General features: G+C 29.3%; 1 protein-coding gene across 1 annotated transcript; it reads left to right on the top strand.

Annotated features, from left to right (window-relative positions):
- Positions 1–14,840: 14,840 nt before the first annotated feature.
- On the top strand, positions 14,841–21,007 carry LOC111635615 (ATP synthase subunit g, mitochondrial-like). The gene is made up of 3 exons (XM_023380626.1): positions 14,841–14,935; positions 16,300–16,460; positions 20,751–21,007. Exons 1-3 carry the CDS (start codon positions 14,884–14,886, stop codon positions 20,847–20,849), a joined length of 312 nt encoding a protein of 103 aa, XP_023236394.1. The 5' UTR covers positions 14,841–14,883; the 3' UTR covers positions 20,850–21,007.
- Positions 21,008–21,978: the final 971 nt, after the last annotated feature.

The raw sequence follows: 21,978 nt of genomic DNA on the forward strand, positions 1-21,978 counted from the left end.
TTGTTTAGTGATCATTCGAAGCTTCTTCTTGGATTTTTTTATACAAAGACTCGTTTTATGTTGAATATTTTTATTTTTTCTCAATCCTTTCTTTTTTATTTTTCATTTTAAATCATTAGGTAAGTGTTTAATTGTATTTTTTTAATTAAAATTAACAAATATTTTTCACTTACGAGCTAAGAAAGTCATTCACTCGCGTGACCTTTTTACATATTTTAAACGTATTATAAGGACCTATTTCAATTTTTAATACATAATTTAGTAATTAAAAGCGAGAAAAATAAGTGAATTAGCTTTTAAACTCGATTGGAAATACGTATAAACTATTTTTAAGTGTTTAAATCTTATTTTTTTTTGTAAGCTCACAAAGGTTCCTTTACATATGTATATCTTTAAGCTTTCTGTACGTGTAGTTACGAGTTTACATGCGTAGAAAGCTTAAAGATATGCATTCATAAATATAAATTTTATAATAAGTAAGATATAGAAGTTATTATTTGAGTTCAACGGGTTCAATCTCCCCCTTTAAACGTCTAGTAAAGAAAAAAACACATAATGAGATCTCTTACTTCTTTCATAAATCAAACCAACATCTTATTTGGTTTCTCTATTAATATGATTAATACCCTCTCTAAGAAGACCACACATCCCGTTTAGTGAAGCAAGACCTTATAGATCCAATTGTTACATGCTTTCACGACTAAGAAAACAGCAAACAACGAACAACACAATACAGTTCAAAGTAAATAACTTCATAAAACTACATCAGACGTTGTCACCTGATTCATTCCCAGAACAAAAAAAAAATGCAGTTAACTGTCTACGAGTGTGTGCTGAATGCAAATTATGCCTACAGCCTCGAAATCTTCTGTGTCTAGACTATGTAACGTCACTATAAAAGACCCTTAACTAGAAAATATCATATGTTACTCTTCCATTCATTTTTATATCATTTATTTATAGAAATAAACGTATAAATTTAACCAATAGTTACATCAACTATAAAATTTCAGGTTAAGTTAATAAACAAAGCAGGTTTTATATCATAAAATGCAATTTCTAGCTTGTTTTCATTCGAGTGTGCGCTTTTATGACGTTTGCTAGTTCAGAAGAGTGACATTTTTAATGTTAAAAGTCAAATAAGAATTCTATAAAATTGAATTTTTTTTTTATTAAGTTCCTGGTTAATGACCTTTAAATATTTAAATTTGTAATCATTTTAGTAGAGATAAAAGAATAAAGAATAACGTAAAATATATCATTTTTATGACTGATTACTTTAGTTAATAATGTAAATAATTATAATGACAAAGAGTTCAACCCCGAAGCACCTAAAAGAGAACAATCATTATTATAGAAAATAATATACAGTATATATAATTATTTTAAATGAAATAAGTTATAATGAAGAATTATGAGAATCCAATTATCAGCATCCCTNTTATAAAATATAATTTTATATTAATTAAACCTTTGTAAAAATTCTAAAACGTAATTAAAACACTAGCATTTTACTCTGTAGGAAGAGGTAAAAATGTCCTCGCTTCTATGTCTTTTTATCCTTCAAAAATACAATTTTTAGGATTTTTTTAAATAAAATATAAGGCCTTTTTATAATATAATAAAATTTCCCAACCAGTTTTATGAAAATTTCAAACTTTTGTCTGTACAGGAAAGGCTGGAGACCTGTAATATCATAAGACAAAGACAGATATTATGAAGTAAGAAAAATACATTTTTCTCTTCAATAATTTTAGGTTTTAGTAATGTATAATGGAGAGAGGTGAACAATAGGTTTATACAATGTAGGAAAATGCGGCATGATTGAGCTAAAATAACAGAGATAAATAACAGTAATAGTAGGAAAAAATATATATAAGAGTGTTAATGTTAGCTTTAGATCAAAGTTAAAGATAAAACAGTTGGAAAGTCAGTTTTTTTTTTCTTTTATTTTTAATAAAATACCTTCACGAATAAGTAATAAGAGCTTATGCCAATAGAATTGGCTTACAAATTTAATTTTTTTTGGTATTTTTTTAAGTATGAAATTCCCTTTTTGCTTCCAAGATCTTTATCTTGAAGTATCACTTGTCTCATCCCTGAGCGAGGTGCAGACTTGATTATTTCTAGCTTGTCAAGTAGAATTAACTGCCGATCTTTTATAGAAACACTTTTAATAGTTTATGCCATCAGTCGTCAAGCGGGTTTTTCTTTCTTTCTTTCTTTCTTTTCTTTTTTTTTTTAATTCCCTTTATCATGTAACACTTCTTATTTTTCAACTGCCAAATTTCGAAACTACCATTTCATGCTCCGAAAGTTATTACATTTTAATTGATTCTCCTTTATCGTGCATTTACTCTTAGATAAATCGACACTCCTATGCTTTCTACAGGGATCCAGTTATCATATCGTAAACTTGAATCCCCTACGAAATATGAGACTCCGTGTCAAAGATCTATCCTTTTTTTTTCTCTCTTGGGAGGTTTTCAAGATTATCAATTATCTGATGAAGATGGATGAGGATGGAGAAGGGAGACTGCTTAAATGGGAGATGGCGCGTGTGTTTTGAAGATTTTATAATTATAAAAGCGTTAGTTGAGGGTGTAGAAGAGTTAGCTGTTGTTGTAGATGTATAAAAGTACTTTGTATAGATGATAGAGATATGCAAATAATACGTGGAAAGTATGCAAGGATAGAAGCACTGAAGATGTATAAAACTTAAGATAATTGTGAATTATGGAAGCATATTATAATTCTTTGTGTATCTTTTACTGGATCTCTATTATTACATTATATCTTTATGAACTTTATTCATGTATAAATATAATAAATAATAACGGGAGCATATTGCAAGTATAATATATACTTCCCGAGAATATTAAGATACGAGTTATATAAGAGATAAAAAAAATCATTTTATTTTATTATACATTAATTATATTTCTTTATATTTAATGCAAATTTTATAAATGGTAATTCTTTATCAGTTTCGCTTATCGTTAAGAGCAACGATTGAACAAATAAAATATAGAACTCTGTCTATCATGATAAATTAGCAATAGAATATGTATAGAATTTATAATTGACTAATTTAGACATTCGATAGAATAAAAATAATATTAAAAATAATTAGGGAGAGAGGGGAAAAAATGATTCCAAATGGTATCTTTCAAATCCCTTTATTATAGTGCATCAAAATAGCTCGGGGAAGGGAAACAAGGTCATGCATATTGTGACGTAAATGCACACATTTCCGCCAAGCAAACACTTTTCCTTTTCTACCCCCTTCAACAAAAAAGTTTAAACTCTACGAAGAATGGTGACGTTTGTCACCTGCCCTTCGACAAACAGCCATGTTACGTTCATAAATTATCATATTCCCGTTAAGAATATACAAAGTCCACACCCATGATGAAATCTATCGGTGTTTAGTAGCCAAGGATCGTCGCAAGGCAGCACGCTTGACACGTGCCCATTAATATGACGCACGCCTGCCATCTGTTCTACTCCGAAACATCTGACACTAAACGAAACGCCTCTTCTTCAAAACGGTGTCGGAAACTTGTGTACAATTTTTATTTCTTCCATACTTCAATATGACATTTATGTTTATTTATTGCCAGTTGCCATAGATTAAAAGGGCCTCCTATCATAAACCGAGTCAGCATTTTGATATGTTTCTTAATTTTTTTTTTTTTTGTTTTCCTGTCAGGAACTTATCTCTAACTATTTACCCTTTCACAATGTGATTTTATAAATATTTATAGCATTTATAGCGAGAAACAAGCGTTTGTTTGCTTAAGCATGCGTTTATTGTATAAAACTTGTATTCGATAAAAGCGTGTTGCATTCGATAAGTCTTCAACAGAATGTTAAAATTTATACATTTTATTGCACATTAACAAATTTCCTCTGAAAAAAATCAAAGTTTTTCGTATTTCAAAGCTAATTTAGTTAAATAATTCCAACTAAAAGAGACTAAGTAATTAATAATCCGTTTTGAGTTAACTAGTTCATCCTAAATTGCGTTTAATTTAAAATAAGAACATGATAATTATTACAAAAAATCGTGTCACGATCAGAAAATCTTTCATTGACCGTGACAAGAAGCAGTTATCATCAATTAAATTAAAAAAAAAAAGTGACATTGCATACTTGAACGTGAACACCATCAAATCCATTCAGTTTCTTTAATTCGATTCGCAAGCGATAGTTTTAATTAACTAAAAATATTATAATAAAAAAAATTATATACTTTTTAATCTCTATTAATGTTCTAAACTCATTAAACACACATAAAATACATTAACAAAAAAACATCATGGAAAATAAGGTCGCAGATAATACTACTTTATATCAGATTCGCGTGTTGTTTCGGTATTCTTTATATAAAAAAAAATTAACTTATCAATAACACATAATTATATTTTATATCGAGAATGTTTAATAAATATTCTTTAACACGAATTATTTTGATATATTTAGAACAATAAAAACATTCTAAGACACAAGTGTACAGACGTGAAAAAAATCATTTTTAAACTCTAATCCTAGACCGTTTTGGCTCAAATGAGCGTATTTTTTATCCAGGAAACCACTTAAAATTATATATTAAAATAATTTAAAACTATAAATGATGTGTTAGAAACAAGATCTGACACAAACAAGCGAGTTCGGTACAATAAAGAGACAGATCATTTATCAGTAAGATATCCTGCTGAGATAATCTTGTTGAGCACAACTTTGTTCAATGGCCAACAACTCGTATTCTTTGATGTGAACTAACCGCCGCTTCTACATACTTTTTCCTCCTGCTCGAAACTTGCCACGTCTCCAAGAATCTGTGCCACTTTTTGTATACGAAACTGTAAAAAAATGCTCATTTGTTGAGAGCTTTAAGACGTGTTAACCATCCAAAGGACCTACCTAGAAGATTCGTGTTCTTTAAAGCCATACAAAAAGCCTTATTGATAATGATTGATGAAGTCGAATTCATCAAGAATCGATGATGAATGAGGAAGAAAAGTACTACTTTTATAATGAATTTCATCATTTTCCAATCGTTACACCCCTTACAAATCTTTTGTGTAGAGTACATATATTTTATACGTTTGTATACATTAATAACTGTCAAAAAATCATTTAAATTTTTACATTAAAAAATATACATTTATATTATTATAAAACCAACAAACCAATTGTTTTATTATACCAGGAACAACTGCGAGAATTTAAATCTATATATAATAGCATTTTTAATTCGTGTAGTGGATCATAGCAGGAAACAAACTGTAAGTAGCACCCATTATAATGCTGGTTTTTTTTTTGTGTGTGTTCTGATAATTAGTAGCTAGAACTCGCTCTATGTCACTTCATCAGATATAAAGTAATTATTGTGCTGTGAAGAAAGTCCACTTATTGTGTCTTGCTTAATAATCACGTATCGAATGTGTTAGACTGTTCTATTCTAGGCTACAAAAAGAGCCTTTGCAATCCATAACACTGTTCAAGGAAGGTAAGATCTTAAACTTTTCGAGATAGTTAGCATTGAAGAATCCTTCTCGAACGTCACAATTGAAATTAATCGAAATAATTAGCATATTATTCACCCCATTTAGACATATAACAGAATTAGGTCTTTGGTAGACAACCTTGGACCTTCAGCTGGCTCTCAGTGTCAATGGGATGTCCATCGTTCTCCACCTGGTTCTACCTGTCGCCAGTTAATAAATGTGTGTCACGTGACCGTCGCGTACGACAGGTGATCTACTCAAGGTTCACACGCTAAGTCACGTAGACTCCAACTTTACGAAAGGAAATCTGCCACAGTCATGCTTTTCTGCCAGGCATTAAAATAATATAATATAATAAGTAGATAATTTTTCATAGAATTAAAATTGTTTCTCGTTCAATTATAATAGAAAATCGTGAAACAAATATCTTTTCTAGCTTATTATACTTGGATGAAATTTTACAAAATTCAGATCGTAGGCAATTACTCAGTTATTCTTTTCTCTAGCTGATGGGTATGTCCGCATCACGAAATCCAGCTCTATTAGACTGAATAACAGAAGCTTCCAACGCCCGAAGATATTTTCATTGTTGCCTCATCACCCTTTGTTATCCCCAGTTATGTATACTTGACCCAAGTAATAAGGCGGTTCCATGCTGGGCAAGTTCGCTTTTCTAACGTTGTACAGGCGCACACATTAATAACTCTTGCTATCAAACACAAAAACTCTCCAACCGCCACTACTTTTTCGTACATTGTTTCCTATTGCAGTCAACAAAACAAATTTTCAAACGTGTTTCGGGTTTTTAATGAATCACAAGAGTATTGAAACGTGACTATAAATGGTTTGCAAGAAGCTAGTGTCGTTTTGCTATTTCCTAACATTGTTTTCAGTTACAAGACATTCTGGAGAAATTGTTTCCATCTACAAGAAATTTTGGAGCATGGCTGCCAGCTACAAGTCATTTTAGACCTCTTTTTTCCATATACAAGCTACTTTAAAGGAGGATTTTCAGTTACAAGAAACTTTGGAACAGTTCCATTTACAATACGTTTTAAACCACGATTTCCAGCCAGTTGAAGAAAGAAGTTTTAGAGCATGATTCCCGGTTTCAGTACTTTGTAAAATTCAAAAATGAACTTAAATGCAGTTACTGAGCCATTTAAGAAAAACAAGTTCTATTGTAATCATACGTAAATCTAAATAATCGCAAGATAATCTTTGCCTTTGCTTTAGACTTAGCATCTGTACTTAGAGTGGACACCGAACTGTGCTTGGAAGTGTTGTGTTGTTGTTACATCACTTAATTGTTGTTCCAAATCCATACACTCGAAATTGCCTCGGGCAAAAACTACGAGATTTATAATCGACAGAAAGTTTTTCAATCATCTGACAAGATGGTAGCTAATGATGGACATCCGTGTAATTCGCCCGAGTGACGAAATTCAGGTTTTCAACGCTCATTACTGAAGCTCAATGAGATTTCTTCTCGTCTCGTTATCTCTCCCGATCATTAAAAGTTGTCAGTTGACAACACAAACCAATCTTCCATCACGAATGTACCTTATTATTAAACACATTGTTCGCGGAGTTTGGCTCCTATTTTAACACTACGAATATAAAAACAATTATCAATTAAATTTAACTGTATATAATTTACATAAAACTATTATACATTTAAAATAAATATCTTTTTTAATATATATATATAATAATGCAAGAGGTCATCTCGAGTGCTTCAAGAAATTCTTGCAATTTTTTATATTTTAAATAATAAGAATGGATTTTTTCAAAAATTTACATAATGGAAATGTAAAAACATTAAATTTTGACAGTTTAACATAAAATAAAACACATCTTTAAGACACAAAATTGTATTTTTAATGAAGAACATCGATCCGTAAACACCTCGAACCATGAGTCATCCTGAGTGCTCCAAGAAAATCTTCAGAGCACTTGTATTTTAGATAATAAAAAGCGGATTTTTCAAGATTTTACACCTTAAAAGTGTATAAAAATTTAAAAATATGGCATAAAATAAATTGTTTAATTAAGATTGGAAAAAAAAGTGTGTTGTGGACAAAGAACGTCAATCCTCAAAGAGGAAGTTTCTAGAGATTTAGTAGATCGAGCAAAGTTTATGCACGATTATACAGCTTGATATAATTAATATATACAGTAAAATCGATCAATTATCTTAATATAATAGATTAAAGACGATAATATCGCTTTGTAAATGGACGATCTTTATCTATGGTCAAGATTTAATTTACTGGATGCGTATAGAAAATTGTTAAGTTATAGTTACAAATTAATTAGATAATGGATAATAAAGATATCAAATAAATCAATGGGTAATTTATCGTAATTAAAAGTCTTAAATAAGTCAGTTTAGTTAAAGATAGCATCGAACACTTCTCATTTTCGAGATTCATGGCACGGACACGCGGGAGGAATTCATAATGACGTTCGCAACAGATTAAGAATTTCATTTATTTATTTATTTAAAAACTTATATAAAAAATTAAAGTAAACTTTTTAAAATAAAAACAATAATTTTAAATTTAAAAAGATATATATAATATTAATATTTTATTTTTATACGACATCAAATTATAAAATGTCTCGTGTATCGTGTACACGTTTAACGATGAAGCAACTTTCGATGTTATTATAGATACAGTTTTCGAGTCTATTAAATTCATCATTGCCTCAAGCTAAGGTGAAGCAAATTTAGCCCCCCCCCTTAGTTATTTTTTTTCTTTCGAGCAAAGTAACATCTCACGACCTACTACTTTATAGAAACTGGTTGCTGTTTGATAGAACATAAAGCGATAGACACCAGATTTTCTCTCGTGTTTACTCACTAAATTCGCTTAAAAAACCACCCGTCAGGTGTCTCGATAGTTTTGTAACTCGGCCATAAATCTGTTACCATCAACAGTTCGTGATTCGGTGGACAATAGACAAAGATCTGACCTCACCCCTCTATTTTTTTTTTCTTCCCTGTGTTTGTGTGTGTGTATCTCGAGCCTCATTCGTGTGTTACGTAGTAGCATTTAGAAACTTCTTCACGTAACGCTTGTCTATCGATGATTATTCAATATTCATGAAGCAGGTTTGTCTATCGATGATTCATTATTTTCTTGTGATGTACATACAATGAGAGGGGGGTTTTTGTTAGTCTGTGCCGCTCCGATAATCACTCGGCCACACACACATGCAAAGGAGTGTTTTTTGGGAGGAGCAAATTGGTTTACTTAAGCTGCAAAGGGTGACGTCTGGAATGATTAATTTAACCGCTTCTTTTCTTTTTTTTTTATTATCTTATTTTATAAATTAATCGTCTACGTGTAAACATGGAAAACAAAAAAGTCTTTCTGCTCGATCTTCTTCACGCTTCACGCAAAATTAGCTAACATTAAACACGCTAATTCACGAAAGGACGTTAATAGAATATGGCATAAGTCCCTTTATTGTGTATTAAATGATCGTCACGAATTAAATGGGCCAAATTGGACGTCTTAATAAGGTTGTGTTAAATGCATCGGAGTGAGATAAATTTTAGGATTTATCTACCATCTAAGAGCACCGTATACTTTAATGGTTATGTCGAAAGGGGTGATGTTCTGTTGACGTCGTTCTTTTTTCTCTTATCGACCATTGTTCTTGAGAAACTAATTAGTTTTAATGATTGTTTAGTGCATTGGTTAGGTTAAACATAGGCGATTAATTTAAAATCTTTAACCTATCTCTCTACGTAGAAACGATTTATTGAAAGTTGCAAATAATCAACTTCTCCTATTTTGCACCTCATGCAAAATAGGATCGTATAACTTCCTTTTGATCCACTTTTTTTTTTACCATTTGCAAATTTGTAGAGGGTCGAAAAAACACACAAGTTGACCTATTCTTACCAGTTATAATCCATATATTTTTAACTAATTGACTTAAAAGTTCGTTAAAAATTTTATTATTATTATTATTTTCTTAGAATGGGATAAAATTCTGCATTATCCATTTCTTTATCTTGGAGGATCTTTTTAGATAATGGGCAATTACGTGTTGGATGCCATAGATTTGTAGGGTAGGTGCACACACAAAAAAAGGTACTAAGCGGGGGTTATGATGAAGACAGTGGCTCCTTAATAGGAAGCTCTAGGACCAGATGAAAGGTTTGTTTGTTAATTCAATGGGGTAAAGCACTGTTTAATTGCTGCTTTTAATTAATAAGTAACAAAGCGTGACGTTTGTAGAACTAAGATGATGTTTCAATCGTTGCAAAGAGCAAATTCATTGTTCCTATAGAAAATGTACGAGGCACGCAATCCTCATTTAAATTCAGAATTGTTTTTAAAAATTTAATTTTTTTTATAACTCTTAAAAAAAACGTAAAAATGAGCGCATATATCCCAATGAATGCACACATATTGTTTTAAAATTGTTTAATATTTAATTGTAATTAAAAAGCTAATACATCTGAGAAAAAACTATTTAATAATAATAATAATAATAATAATTTAAAATATTATTTCGTAATGAATTTTGTACAAATTTTTAAGCTAAAAATAGAATTATAATTTGATTTAAAATGCAAAAAATTTGCATATTTAATGAAACGTGAATTTATTTTAATTTTTTTATAAATATAGTACGAAATTTATCATTTAAAATACTAAAAAATTAATAAGTACTTTAATATATTCAAAAAAGTTATGTAAATCTATTAAGAAACGTACGAAGGATGATGAGGATCATCTCCATCCTCTCTCTCAACTCTCCAGCATCCCAACAGACATTTAGCGCCATCTTCTGTTGAAAAAGATAAACTTTCAGTAAATTATTTAAATATTTTGAATTTTTAAAAAAACTGCTTAAAAATTAAATTTTTAAAGAACTTAAATTGTTTTTTATTATATAAAATTTCCATTTAAATATATAATCAAATATATAATCAAAAAATCTTTAATAAAATTTAATGTTTTTAATGTTTATCATCCTCTTTTCCTAGTGATCATCATCATTAAAAGCGTTAGATATAGGCAAACTGCGCATTCTTTTTATAATTTTTATCGTGTTTAAATGATGTTTTTAATATAAAAAATGTATTTTCGTATAAAAGTTATATGTTTTGATATAAATAAATGATCCTTGAAACTGTTTTTTTGTTATAGAGTTCGACTCTTTTGTAAACATTACAGAAAAGTTATGGTATATTAAGTCATATTTTATGGAATTTCAAGTATTTTTACTGAATAATTTTCATTTAGAATAAAAATTATGGATTTTTAGATAATTTTTTAAATAGTTTTAATATATTTCTAAGCTTCTGTACAATCAGGAAATGTTAAACAGTTAAGAAAAACGAGCTATAACATAACTTATACACTTATTTAACTAATATTAAAGCTTTAAAACATAATAAACACCTTCTTTATCATATTTAGTTAGTTAATATGTAATAATTCTTTATATTATAATATTTATGTAAGTACGAAGGAGGATCTGAGGATCGTTATCCTTGAATTCTCATCCCGGCATCTCATCAGAAAACTCAATTTTTACTATAAAAAATGTAATATATATAATAATAAATAGATTAAAATTCATGTAAAACATCTATTTTTAGTTAATAATGTAAATAATTTATAAATCTTAATTTATTTTCTTAAATACACAGATGTATTTATGACATGATTATGTTTGTATTTACTGTAGAATCTCGAATTAAAAAAAAAAAAATCGAAGCTCTTGATGCAAAAGGGAGTCCCCAGATGTTTCAATTATTATTGTGTTAACCAAAAAGCATTAAAACCAAGTCATTAAACCATAGTGTATTCAGCTTATAAGCAGACAGACATGTTTTTCTTTGCTATTCCTCACAGAATATGTGTCTGAATCACAAATATATTTTCGATACAAGACAAATGAAGTGTATTAACAGAGTATAACTTTCTTCTCTATAATATCCTGTTTATATTTTTCCTTTAAAGATAAATTTATTCAGTAAGACGACTAAGAATACCATTTTTTACATAGTTTCTTCTCAATTACTAAAGATCTTTCTACAATATAACATTCTAATTTAGTTTTCCTTATACATTATATAAAAATATATAGAATTTATATTTATTTATCTATAATTCAAATTCTACAGGTGTATATAGACCTTCGACACGAATACAATATAAAATTTTACTTGCTTCAGCATTGTCTTACAGAATTAAATACGATCTTAATTATCCCTGTTGGCATTATTTTTGGCATGATTTATGAAAAATTGTCAATAGACATTGAATGTCTTTAAAATACTCCACTTTCGTGCAAAGAGTACATTTGTTTTTATAGATGTCGTCGAAAAAATCTATGTTTAAACGTAGATTTAAACATAAAAAGGTTTTATCAAAGTTCCGTCAAATTCTTTATGTTATTACAATATGAAATCCTGACAGATATGTTAGATATAAATCTACTCGTTAGTAAGCATACAATTCAATTCGATAATTCTAACAGTTTATCGGTTATAATAAGTACCCTCTAGATTTATTATTGTATTTTAGATAAACAATAGTGTCACCCGTGTTTTACCTGTGTTTAATCGTCAAAGTGTTTGTATATTTTATCCGCTAGATACATAAATACAGTACTCGTAAGCAATTTGGAGATGCATTATATTCAAATTATACTACTGTATTTTATAATGCATTTTCTTACTAGTTAACTGACAGGATACTTATTTATCTTCATTTTCATAAAATTATTGGCCCACCAGTGGCAAAGCAATTCCGTTCAGTGGCCGAACCCGAAATGGGCTTGCTAAAAAGCAAGCCCATTTCGGGTTCGGCCGGGTCCACAATGAAGCGGCCGGTAGCGAAGGATGGGATCCAACAGATCACCGTCTGAATAATTCCTGGCATTTTCTGATCCGTCCGAAATTCAAAACCGGGTCCTCTATAATAATAGTTGCCACTTTAGCCGCTCGGCCATTCGGTTGGCAACAGTTTTATTAACAAGTTTCATATATTTAGTGAAAATCTGAATAAACATTTATTAACAAAATATTGTTAATTAAAATAATAATAATTTTACATAATAAAATGCATACAATTTGTACTAATANTCCTCTTTTCCTAGTGATCATCATCATTAAAAGCGTTAGATATAGGCAAACTGCGCATTCTTTTTATAATTTTTATCGTGTTTAAATGATGTTTTTAATATAAAAAATGTATTTTCGTATAAAAGTTATATGTTTTGATATAAATAAATGATCCTTGAAACTGTTTTTTTGTTATAGAGTTCGACTCTTTTGTAAACATTACAGAAAAGTTATGGTATATTAAGTCATATTTTATGGAATTTCAAGTATTTTTACTGAATAATTTTCATTTAGAATAAAAATTATGGATTTTTAGATAATTTTTTAAATAGTTTTAATATATTTCTAAGCTTCTGTACAATCAGGAAATGTTAAACAGTTAAGAAAAACGAGCTATAACATAACTTATACACTTATTTAACTAATATTAAAGCTTTAAAACATAATAAACACCTTCTTTATCATATTTAGTTAGTTAATATGTAATAATTCTTTATATTATAATATTTATGTAAGTACGAAGGAGGATCTGAGGATCGTTATCCTTGAATTCTCATCCCGGCATCTCATCAGAAAACTCAATTTTTACTATAAAAAATGTAATATATATAATAATAAATAGATTAAAATTCATGTAAAACATCTATTTTTAGTTAATAATGTAAATAATTTATAAATCTTAATTTATTTTCTTAAATACACAGATGTATTTATGACATGATTATGTTTGTATTTACTGTAGAATCTCGAATTAAAAAAAAAAAAATCGAAGCTCTTGATGCAAAAGGGAGTCCCCAGATGTTTCAATTATTATTGTGTTAACCAAAAAGCATTAAAACCAAGTCATTAAACCATAGTGTATTCAGCTTATAAGCAGACAGACATGTTTTTCTTTGCTATTCCTCACAGAATATGTGTCTGAATCACAAATATATTTTCGATACAAGACAAATGAAGTGTATTAACAGAGTATAACTTTCTTCTCTATAATATCCTGTTTATGTTTTTCTTTAAAGATAAATTTATTCAGTAAGACGACTAAGAATACCATTTTTTTACATAGTTTCTTCTCAATTACTAAAGATCATTCTACAATATAACATTCTAATTTAGTTTTCCTTATACATTATATATGAATATATAGAATTTATATTTATTTATCTATAATTTAAATTCTACAGGTGTATATAGACCTTCGACACGAATACAATATAAAATTTTACTTGCTTCAGCATTGTCTTACAGAATTAAATACGATCTTAATTATCCCTGTTGGCATTATTTTTGGCATGATTTATGAAAAATTGTCAATAGACATTGAATGTCTTTAAAATACTCCACTTTCGTGCAAAGAGTACATTTGTTTTTATAGATGTCGTCGAAAAAATCTATGTTTAAACGTAGATTTAAACATAAAAAGGTTTTATCAAAGTTCCGTCAAATTCTTTATGTTATTACAGTATGAAGTCCTGACAGATATGTTTGATATAAGTCTACTCGTTAGTAAGCATACAATTCAATTTGATAATTCTAACAGTTTATCGGTTATAATAAGTACCCTCTAGATTTATTATTGTATTTTAGATAAACAATAGTGTCACCCGTGTTTTACCTGTGTTTAATCGTCAAAGTGTTTGTATATTTTATCCGCTAGATACATAAATACAGTACTCGTAAGCAATTTGGGGATGCATTATATTCAAATTATACTACTGTATTTTATAATGCATTTTCTTACTAGTTAACTAACAGGGTACTTATTTATCTTCATTTTCATAAAATTATTGGCCCACCAGTGGCAAAGCAATTCCGTTCAGTGGCCGAACCCGAAATGGGCTTGCTTTTTAGCAAGCCCATTTCGGGTTCGGCCGGGTCCACAATGAAGCGGCCGGTAGCGAAGGATGGAATCCAACAGATCACCGTCTGAATAATTCCTGGCATTTTCTGATCCGTCCGAAATTCAAAACCGGGTCCTCTATAATAATAGTTGCCACTTTAGCCGCTCGGCCATTCGGTTGGCAACAGTTTTATTAACAAGTTTCATATATTTAGTGAAAATCTGAATAAACATTTATTAACAAAATATTGTTAATTAAAATAATAATAATTTTACATAATAAAATGCATACAATTTGTACTAATATTTTAAGAAATTATTAAATTAGTTAATAAGATAAATTCCAATTTTAATAAAATTATTTATTTTTTACCAAACTTATCTGGCAACACTTTACCTTTACGACCTTGTAAAGGGAGACGAGATTTGGGAAAATGGCGAAGGCGGTTTCTAATCTTATGGCCAAAGCGCCCGTGATGCTGAAGGGTAATATCGTCTTATCCATATATATACATTTAATCCTTTGTTATTAAAAATGTAAAAGAAACATAAATGTCAATAGTTTCTCTTACATTTACTTATTAAGTTTATATACTTACCCTCCATAAGAATAACATTGGGATTAAGCTAAATTTATAACATTAAACACAATTACAGTTCATATTGACATTAATTATTAAATATGAGCACACTGATCTGTTACTGTGGATTTAAATAGATTCATGCTAATATATCAATGTATTTCACATGTTTACACTCTTATTGTTTTATTCTCTTGCATATAGAACTACTAGTTAATGCCAAAATGCATCTGGTGAAATCTGTAATGGGTGAAATAAGCTTAGAAATATAACCAGTCATTCAGGTATTATTATTTACTTTACTGTATAGGAACTGCTCTACTCAGCACCGGGGTGAAATCAACGTTGCACTATCTGGAACCTGTGACCGGCGCTCGGTGCGTATATACTGTATATCGTTATATACAACAGCGATATACAGTATATACGCCCCGAGCGCCGGTCACAGGTTCCAGATAGTGCAACGTTACTTTCCTGTCTCCTTCACTTGCATATTCTTTTAAAAACTAGTGAGATAGAAAATCATCTGTATTTGATTAATGTTTTGAGATCTCTTCTGATCTTAGTAAAAAGACAAAATAATGAATGGAATTAACGGTAACATAAAGGAAAAAATTTATTGATAAAATTAGAAAGTGGGAATAGAGAAGGATAATATCTAAAAATCTGAAGGGTTGGCTATAGAAGAGAGAAAAGTAGTAGTAATAGGGCAAATTCTGTATCTTATACAAAATATTTTTCATAAATTTGATTCTGGATCATTGCTTTTAGAAATGCTGATATAGTGTAAAGCGCAGAGACAAATCTTGTAATGATGCAGTCATATATCGCTTATCAGAAATTTCTGAGAGCTGCATTCTTTGTTAAAACAGTATTATATATATAAAGTTTATAAAAAGAAATTGTATAAGTAGACTGTATGGGAAGTAAGGGTCTAGAAGAGCCACTGTTTAGCTTCTGAATACATAGTGTGCTGCACATTTGTTAAAAGAATTTTTATATAAAAAATTATATCATTGTCAAAGATATATGTAAATGTAGAAATTACAAAAAAAAATCTTCTTAAAGGATAAGTAATTTTGATTATTTACTCAGTATTAATTAGTAAGTGTGTACTAAATGTATATTTTTATCAACTTACTGCAATTTTTGTTATTAAGTGAATCTAAATGATAATTTATTATATTCAATAACAATCATTTTAGAACTAGAAAAAATGTTAACATTTAAAATTTAATGCTCTTAAAATTATGAATTTTAAATTCTTAGGTGTGGTCGAGTCTTCTAAACCTCGATTTGCCGTCTTTATGAAATATGCCAGAGTAGAACTCGCTCCTCCTTCTCCAGCCGAAATTCCTCAAGTTATTCAGGGATTCAATAAGCTGATTGGTAATGTAAAATCTGGAGTGTGGAAAACTGCAACTGTTAAAGTAAGTATAAATTTTGAGTTTGCTAAATTTTATTTAATTTCTAATTTTACTTTTTGTTCTCTGATTAACCATTCTCTTCTTTAAAAAAACTATAGCTCAGTTTAAAGTAAACATATCTAAAAGCTAGATAATTTTTGGATTTGGGTAAACTAATTATTAATTAATATCCAGAATTTATTGTAAAAGTACATAGTTAAGCTGTCATTTTGTGCTAAGATTAATAGTTATAAATTTGGTACTTAACTCAATATCATTGCTGTTTTGATGTACAGTACATATACAGTAATATATTCAGAAGGCTACTGTAATTGTTCCGCACACCTTATAGAATGTTGGGTCAACACTGGATACAATTCTTTTAAACTTTAGACTATTTATTCTATGATGGTAAGTGAAATTAATGCTCACTTTGGATGTTTGAGACTTCTCTGCCACCTTTCTATTAGTGTACTGGCTGATAATTAGAATGATCTTGATGCATTCGTCTTACATCAATGTTGATTCCAGAACATTACAGTTCGTCTATGAGGTGCAATTTTAGGATATCCTGTATAATATATAAAACATACTTTTTTAAATTCATGCTATATTTATGTATGAGAAAATTAAAAACAGAGTGTTTGAGTTTTACATAACAAAGTAGAATTTTTTGATTATTTTCTTAAGTGATTTTAAGCAACAGAAGTAACTGCAAGTCTATAATTTTTAAATTAAATATCAAACATTTCAATGCTGCATGGACAGGACTATAGAATCAGTACAGAAAAATGTTTGACTCTTCTACTTCTAAATCCCTGACTTATAAAAATGTTTCATACTAATAATTGGTTATTTACTAAAATGGTAAATTGTACCTTAGTTTACATTTATCATGAAATTCTTTAAGTTTACTATTTAGACTTGTATTTACTCTAACCTCAATATTAAAATTATATACAGTGGTATTTTGTACAACTTGAAATTTGAATGTTTCGGTATTTGAATGCTGCTATATTCGAGAGAAATCGACCCAGAGTTCAAACAATGCTTTTTTGATAAACAGCAAATGCACATATTCTAAGGCAAAAATAACACAATTAAATGCTCTAAATCAGGGGTGTACAACCTTTTTGTTTCTCTGGGCCGCATTGGAAGAAGTCAGAGTTTTGGGCCACAAATTACGACCTTGTAAAGGGAGACGAGATTTGGGAAAATGGCGAAGGCGGTTTCTAATCTTATGGCCAAAGCGCCCGTGATGCTGAAGGGTAATATCGTCTNGCTTTATTTAGTAATCCTTCCGCATTCACACATCTCCAAATATTTGAAAATATTTTCTTTCCACTCAAAAATAAAATATGAATAAAGGTTTATGGCTTTGTGAAACTTTTTTTAGTTTATGCCGTTGAAATAAATTAATAAAAAAATTAAAACATTTGTCGGTTTTGTTTACACATTTATTGGGCCGCATTGGAACTTGCCTTGGGCCACATGCAGCCCGCGGGCCGCGGGTTGGACACCCCTGCTCTAAATAATAAATTAAAGCATTAAAACAGATAAAATAAGTAAATACTATGTATTTGAATACTGTTTCTCATTTATCGACACCAAGAAGAGGTTTTTCATCTTTTCAATAACATATGATCTGGAGGTGACTATTATCACACCGTTAGCCACATTTGTCACTTTTATTGCTTCCTTGCTCTTAAGAATGATGCACATCATCTTAAACATGATTACCAGATTCATCACCAATGTATTGTTTTTGTGCTTCATGATAAGTTGCTTTTTCATCTCAATCATTGAAACTATAATCTTCCTGTTAGGTTTTGTTGCTTCTATGCTCTTGGATGCCGTGGTTAATAGGTAGGGGTCATTTATATAACCAAATACACCAAAAATAAAACAATGAAAGCACTGAAAACACATGAATGTAATGCAAAAGATGCTTTCACAGCAAGAGAGAGATTGGGCACACAACAAATAATGTTTATGCATTTGCAGTTTTTCACTGCATGTACAATTTGAATGTAGAAACATCTTCATTAAAATTAAAAATTTTGGCCAATGGTATTTATATTAAAATATAAAATATATAAATATACTGAAACTACAAGTTGTCTTCATTTTCTGTCATTCACAACACCAGTGATAGTCCAAAACAATTTTCACTTACTGTCACTAGTGTTGTGAACAATGGAACATGAAGACAATTTGTAGCTTCAATATATTTTTATATTTTAATGTAGAAAGAAGTGTTGTTCAAATTCCAGGTCAAATTTCTATCATATTTAGCATTTGAACTTCAGAGTGTTTGATGTACAAGGTACTACTGTACTATTACGTATATTTTTCTGTAAGGTTGCTAGACTTTACTATTTATTGGAAAAGTTTGGAAAATTTATGAAATGATTCAAAAATAATTGAAAACTATCAAGCAATCTTTATAGCATTTAAAATATTTACATAAGTAAAAACAATCATTTTATAAAATTCTGTCAAGTGAGAAAATTTTTATATATTATCATAATCTATATAATGTTATATATACAACCTATACAAACTGTCTATGAGGTTCTGGGAGTCAGATCCCAGGCTCTGTAAATAAAAAAAAAATATGGCAGCCAATTAGGCAGTCTAAGTAGTTCTTTACTCATTTAATACTGTCTTTAAATGTTTCTTGTTAACTGAATAACATCATGTCAGATTTGATGTGCTGATGTTCATTTATTCTTTAGATATTGTATTGTTCTAGATTACTTGACATAAATCATACATTTGATGTGACTGTAAGAAGTAATCTAAAGGAGTAGGTATGGTGATTCGAGTTGCCATTTAATCGAACTCATCATCTAACTCAGTGTTCCGCAACCTTTTTCTACTTGCGGCACACCCATGACTCAACATGGCACACCAAAATGTTATTCCCTTCAAAAATGTATGATATGATACTATTAATAGAATTATGTAATGTTACTAACCTATTATTATTGTTATTAAACAGAATCAACACCTGTGAGCAAATTTATTTTACATATAATTTCTTAGAATACATAAAAATGCGTGGCTTGTAATAAAGAATAAACAAGCATCATCTTATTTTTATCAATGCTGCGGCAGAGAATGAAATACAAGCATAAGAAACACAACAACTGTGATAAAAATACATAAATAAAACTTGAAATTAACAGAATATGTAAAAGTTCACGTCACACCTTTCACCAGTGACGGCACACCGGTTGCGGAACACTGATCTAACTCACTTTGGAAATGACAAAAAAGTAATACAGTGGGTGATCGATTAATGAACAGTTCAGACAACAAACACTTTTGCGAAAGATTTTTATGTTCGAACAACAAACACATGTTCGAATAATGAACACTTCACAGAACAAACACATGAAGAAGCGCCGCTACATTTAAGATTTGTAAAACTATATTTTAATTGCATCTATACATTGTTTATGGAACGAGACTTTTACAGTTGTATACATAACCTTTATTGCATTAGTTAATTTCTGTTTTCTGAATTTTTGTAAATGCTTTTCTGAACTTTTTATTTAAAAGGCTAATAATAATATGGGACCTAAAAAGAGTGGTGTCAAGAATTGTGTTCACTATAGAAAGTAAGCAAGAGATAATAACCAAGGTACAGAGTATGGGCAGATGTCTGATATTGTAGGCAGATGACTTCAGCAGGTCTACAGTAGATACAATCTCAGCTAAGAAAGATATAATCGAAACGACTCAAGCAGATAAAGGAGTAACGAAATCACATCTGAGCAATAAAGATGTGCCATCCACGAAAAAATGGAGAGATTGCTTTTAGTTTGTTATTACATGTAAATAAAGATAGTAAGAAAGTATATAATTTTTTATTTATTTTTTGGGGTCTCCAGAACGAACTAATCAAATTTCCACAAAAATCTATGGTAAATTGATAATTGGTTAACGAACAATTTGGATAGCAAACACGGTCTTGGAACGAATAATGTTCATTAACCAATCATCCACTGTATCTATTTATTTTCTCAATTTGCTTATGCAGAAGCATTTTACAATTATAGAATATGAATTGAAATTTTTTAATAAGTGTTTCATTGAAAGAACACAATAGTTTAATTCAATATTTTTGAACATTATCAGATAAATTTTGTTTCCCTTCTTCCATTTGTAATTTTTCTTTAGGTTGATTAGTTATGAGTGGATGCAAATATCCAGTTGTAAATTTGGTAAATTAATTCGTTTTATAAATTATATTTTAATTTTTCATAATATGAACAGATGATAATTGATTTTCTTTTTTTTTTTCAGACAGCCTGGTTAAATACATTAGTAGGTATGGAAATCACATTTTGGTTTTTTCTGGGAGAATGCATCGGAAAGAGGAAGCTTATAGGTTACGACGTCTAAGAGTTATTCTTTGTTATTACTCGATGAAGATTTCCAAAATTCCCATAAATGTGGAATCGAAACAAATTGTAGAGTTATCTTTGCATTACATGCATATTGTCATTTATTAAATAGTTAAATGGAGATATTTAATAAAGAGTCAGAGATATGAAAATGAATGTATCTGGTTTTGATAATTAATAGGACATTATAATGCAATAAATTCTACAAAAACATGTTGACAGTTTTAAAATAATTTACAAATTATCTTTATTTTTATGTTAAATATTACATCAATATTACAAAATTTACAAATTAACGTAACTAGAAACATAAAATATAATTGAGATGATTTGTAATTTTAATGGGATAACTGCGGCAAGTAAAGAACATTACTAAGTAAAGTTTATTTTATTCCTCTTGAAATATTACATTTATCAAAATTAATTTTCAGCTGTTTAATGTTTGATGTGATGGTTAAGTGATCTGTTTCCTATGTTAATTACATACAAGATATATTGCACTCGCAATCAGATTCTATTGTGTAAATTTTTATTCAATTTAATTTACAATAATGTAATTGAAGATTTAGAAATTTTCATAATTTTATTAGCAAAATTATCGAAGAATTGAGTTTGTACACTTTAAATGATTCCTTTTCCAAGAAACAAATAATTTTCATTTAAAGAATAATATGCATGTTTGTTGTGAACAATCACATGGCTTATTCTCCACCTTTAATTTAGTTGAACTAAATAAAAGGTGGAGAATAAGCCATGTGATTGTTTTAAAAACACAATCTAGTGTTCAACAGTTCTAAAGAAAATGATGTGCACTTTAATGGATGTTTTGTTTAAAGATGTCATCCCATCCCCTGGAAATCGGGTTTAAGTCTGAGTCACAAATTGTAAATTTTCTTGGATGCTCTGTCCTGAAATGTAGACCACCCAAGGAGGATATTTTTCCATATTCATTGTGGGTATGGCCTACATTGGACATGGAAAAAAGATCCTGCAGTGGAAAGACTCAGAAAATATATATGTTAGTTCATTGCATCTTCATGTTTTTTTATATAAACAGTTCATACTTAGCTATTTATTTATGATTATTGTGGTTATTATCAACAATATGGAATAAAAAATTAAAACTC

This window comes from Centruroides sculpturatus, unplaced genomic scaffold (genome assembly GCF_000671375.1).
Source record: "Centruroides sculpturatus isolate CEXI.00-Female unplaced genomic scaffold, Cexi_2.0 scaffold727, whole genome shotgun sequence".
In the NCBI taxonomy this organism is placed as follows: Eukaryota; Metazoa; Arthropoda; class Arachnida; order Scorpiones; family Buthidae; genus Centruroides; species Centruroides sculpturatus.

What these genes read in the sequence shown, in the direction of transcription:
- LOC111635615 (XM_023380626.1), top strand. Translation starts at nt 14,884, where the DNA reads ATGGCGAAGGCGGTTTCTAATCTTATGGCCAAAGCGCCCGTGATGCTG. An exon ending in AGCGCCCGTGATGCTGAAGG is followed by an intron (nt 14,936 to 16,299) that starts GTAATATCGTCT and finishes TTAAATTCTTAG; the next exon opens with GTGTGGTCGAGTCTTCTAAA. An exon ending in GGAAAACTGCAACTGTTAAA is followed by an intron (nt 16,461 to 20,750) that starts GTAAGTATAAAT and finishes TTTTTTTTTCAG; the next exon opens with ACAGCCTGGTTAAATACATT.